General features: G+C 38.9%; 1 protein-coding gene across 1 annotated transcript in view; it reads right to left on the reverse strand.

Moving 5' to 3' along the window:
* ptprz1b (protein tyrosine phosphatase receptor type Z1b) overlaps nucleotides 1-4393 on the reverse strand; it is an 84940-nt gene that overhangs the window by 37165 nt on the left and 43382 nt on the right. The window contains exons 4-7 of the mRNA XM_020601530.1: nucleotides 4020-4171; nucleotides 3834-3929; nucleotides 3645-3711; nucleotides 1523-1680 (exon numbers count right to left, since the gene is read on the reverse strand). Coding sequence (XP_020457186.1) covers nucleotides 1523-1680; nucleotides 3645-3711; nucleotides 3834-3929; nucleotides 4020-4171 — 473 coding nt within the window. The remainder of the gene's footprint in view (nucleotides 1-1522; nucleotides 1681-3644; nucleotides 3712-3833; nucleotides 3930-4019; nucleotides 4172-4393) is intronic.

Consider the following 4393-nt stretch of genomic DNA (forward strand, 5'->3'; position numbering starts at 1 on the left):
CCTGTAGCCCATCCCAGCCTTGTGCAGGTCTACAATTTTGTCCCTAGTGTCCTTAGACAGCTCTTTGGTCTTGCCCATAGTGAAGAAGTTGGAGTCTGATAGATTGAGTGTGTGGACAGGTGTCTTTTATACAGGTGACAAGTTCAAACAGGTGCAATTAATACATGCAATGAGTGGAGGATAGGAGGGCTTCTTAAAGACAAACTAACAGGTCTGTGAGAGCCAGAATTCTTGCTGGTTGGTAGGTGATCAAATACTTATTTCATGCAATAAAATGGAAATAAATTATTTAAAAATCTAACAATGTGATTTTCTAGAATTTTTTTGTAGATTCTGTCTCTCACAGTTGAGGTGTACCTACGATGAAAATTACAGAACTGTCCATTCTCTGTACGTGGGAAAACTTGAAAAATCGGCAGTGTATCAAATGCTTATTTGCCCCACTGTATGAGTGTGTTTAAGAGCCTTGTGTTGGTGCCAGGCTGAGGCAGAGAGATAGCACTGCTCTATTTTCAGTTAGCTGCAGTGTGCCCATGTCATGCCTTGCCATTCCTTTTTGAATCACGTAAACACCAATAAACACACACACAAATATGTGCACACAACATACACACAACCACTGGCATGACCTCATTCACTTTCCATTATTCTGCTACAGTACATATAGTTATTACCCAGATGAATTAATCCAAATTCAACAGTTTACCAAGGTCCTAAAACATATTTAGCCTGAAATCACACTGATTGATGTTTTAGTGCCACTTTGTGTTGTCTTTGCATTATAGGTCTTTTGGTACCAGATCATGCCCCTGTCAGGTTTGCTCGGCTGCACCTGCCTCTCTTGCCTCCTTCTCTTGCTTTTTCAGTCTCGGTTCACTCCACATTGCACACCTGCCACACATTCCTTAATTAACACCAGCTGCATTCACTTAGTCCTTCACCCTACTTATACTCTGCTCACATACCACTCCCTTGCCAGTTTGTCACGATTCTTATGCCGACAACCAGCGCTATTTTTGTTCCTCGTCTCTTTGTGTTTTCCTCGTGCCTCCAGTTTGTCTTTTTGGATTTTTACCTGTTTACCCCATCAAAACCTAGCTATCTCTACCTGCTCCTCCTCTCCATCACAGCCACGGGCAACTATCTCCATAACCATTTTCGATAAAATAAGGTTTAGATTTGAAAGGAGATGCATATAAGCTTGGAAATCTGATGTGATGACTGAGGTTTTTAATGTTTTTGATACAAAAAGTGTTGGATATTAATATTTGATAACTGTGTACATAAAACAATTAGGTTATTGAACTGGTTTTGTTTGGAAATCAGTTTGAAAGTTTTGACACAATATACAATTAAATGTAACTAGTAGCCTAATATAAAACATGAGGAGTTCTCAGCCACTTCAATTTTATTCAAAGTAGCTCTCTGAGTATAAAAGGTTGGAGACCCCTGGGCTAAAGAATGCATTATGTCAGTGTATGTCCAGCTAGATGCATGTGTGTGCATAATAAAATTTACTGACCTGTGTTTCTGATATGGCCACAGTGTATTTAAAGACGATCCATTCCACCATTTCAGAGCAAGGAGGAGCTGTCAGTGAGCCATTGTATATGTAATATTTATCTGTGTTATTAGGCAGCAAAGACCGCAAGGTGAAAGCTTCCACTGAACTGCTCTTACCTGGGTAAAAAAAAAAAAGACCAAGTCAGCAACAGAATGCCAAAACAGCAAATAGCAAATATTTTGACACAAGCTGCTTGTTAGTTGCCTGCTTTATTTGATTACAAAAACACCACATTTTGATTTCATTTTTCTTTAAAGAGCATGTCACAGAAACAAGGCATTAAAGAGCTTTTTCTTGTTTTTTGACTTATCTACAATGTTACAATGGTGAATTATGATCTTGGATGTGACCTAAAGCTCAAAGAAATTAGGTCAAAATGATACTGTGCTCCAGGGAAATTCAGCAATGATGAGCTGATCATTCACTGCCATGGAGTGCTGTTTGTAGGTTAGGCCCAGTCAGGTAAAACAGCAGGTCCCTATCAGTGACGTGCGGTGAGGTTGACAGCTGGTGAGGCACTGACTCTTTTACAGTCAGATTTACAAATACAAATGAACCGTTAACAAATTGTTAACAAGGCGTTATGTTTTATATCTCATATCAGCATTCTTCACACAAACGTGACCCATATTTAATTTGAGGTTAAAATTTATTCCAATTGAGCTTATTTCTAACTAGAAATAATAAAAGTTTATGGTCTTACCTTTACTTGTACACGAAATCCATTTGTCAGCTGGTATGTATTACAAACCCTTTTACCGTTCGAATCCAATATTAAAACAAATGTTCCTTGAGGCAGGGGTACTGTTTGCCTCACCGAGTAACTTTTTTACTGGGTTTTATGGTTAATCTGCGAGCCTAAACACGTTACAGAACTACATTTTATACATTATCCAGATTATGGCAAGGCAGAGCATATAATCAGTGTTTGAAAGCATTTTATTTGCAATATATAGAAAGACAGCGACACACTATTTGCATCGCATACAGTTTGTGAGGATTACACGATCCACCAAGAGGCACAGCAAAGTGCTGCCTCACGGCGTATCTCCCCAATGTATTTGAACGGGACATATGGAAATTCTGCTATTCTTTATTGAAAAAAATTCCTTCAACATCGGCTTCGAATGGCAAAAAGGCCTACAACACACACCAGCCGACAAATATTAACATTTATTATATTTTATGGTTAACTTTTTTTTCTTTTCAAGATTGACAGGGGAGGCTCTGCCTCACCTGCCTCCCCTGACCGCACGTCACTGGTCCCTATACATGAACATTCCCAGATATGCTATAATGTCAGGCCCTGTATTTTTCCCCACATCCATTGGTCACAATGCAGGCAGCAGGAGATAAAATATATCCACAAAAATGTGTGCAGTTTAAAAATTCCACTTTTATAGTGGCACCTGTGAATGTCAGGCAAGCTCACTTGAATGTGCAACTGCCTAGAGATTATGACCATTCAAAGAAACCCTTTAAACTATCACTCAATGCTTTATTTCATTAGAAAAGTCCCCTGAGCGAGAGTTTGTAAGACTTGTATAAACTAAGTTGCTTCTGCATAGAAGTACTAGAACATACAGCATGTACACATTCATTTTTTGAGCTTTAGGTCACGTTTAAGATGATAATTTACTGTTGTAACATTGTAGATAAGTCAGAAAACAAGGAAAAGCATGCCATGGGCTCTTTAATACCACTAGACAAACACTATTATTCTGCTGCTCTCTTTGTTGATTAACCACAAACATTCTCCTGAACACAATTATACCTTATAGCTGATGAATATAAAATCATCCCTCCATCAGCTACATCACTAATCCTTGGTCACAGGAAACTAGAGCAAATTCCAGCTGACACTGGGTGAGAAGTGTAGTACAACCTGGACAGGTCACCATTCACTCTCACATTCACTTCTATGGGCATTTTAGAGTCACTACAGGCACTACAGTATGTTTGCCATTGCCACAACATGTCATCAAATTGAAGGGTTTATTATTGTATGTTATAATCTGCACCCAGCTACATGGTTATTTTTATAGTGACGACCCACAGCTGTTTTGTTGAAGTGACATACCAAACCTGCTGACAGTGCTGACGGCCTCCATGATAGGAACAAAGTTCTCATTGTCTTCCAGGCTGATCTGTGGAGAAAAACATACAGTATCTCTCCTGTGGATTTCATAGAAAGGCATTAATTGCCTTACTTTACGTTAGTTAAGGAGGAAACGATTGATCCCTAACACTGGATCACATGTTGACCTACCTCAAATAGCACAGCTAAAGCAGAGATCCTCCCTCCTTCGCTTACAGCCTCATCAAGACTTTGGAAGTCATCTGGATCATAACAGTAGATCTGCATCTGAATGAGCAAGAAACAGCTGAACTGGTAGACAAATGTATGAACTGTAATTGTGTTGATGGCTAGACAAACAGATGTATATTTCTTTACCTCCAGAGGGTATTTCATCCCATTCAGGCTGTGTTCAGACCCATCTGAGGTTGCGTTGCAGCGCCCCCAGTGGAAGGTGATTTTACCAACACGGAACCTGGAGCTCAGTCCTCCTCCACTCACAAAAAAATCCCCTTCCATATCAATGGCCACTAAAGCACATACATGGATGTAAGTTTAACCTTTATGTAAACAACAAAAATTTCCACATTTCTGTGTTTAACTCAAGCATCAGGTGATTGTGACATCTGGCTTCTGATATCTATCATATGTCATAATTATATTTAACAATTTATATATATATTTTTTTTTTTATTTATTGCAACACAAAATAACACATTTACAGGACAAAGCACATAACATACTACATGAGA

Source organism: Monopterus albus, unplaced genomic scaffold, assembly GCF_001952655.1.
Source record: "Monopterus albus unplaced genomic scaffold, M_albus_1.0 scaffold51.1, whole genome shotgun sequence".
NCBI lineage: Eukaryota > Metazoa > Chordata > Actinopteri > Synbranchiformes > Synbranchidae > Monopterus > Monopterus albus.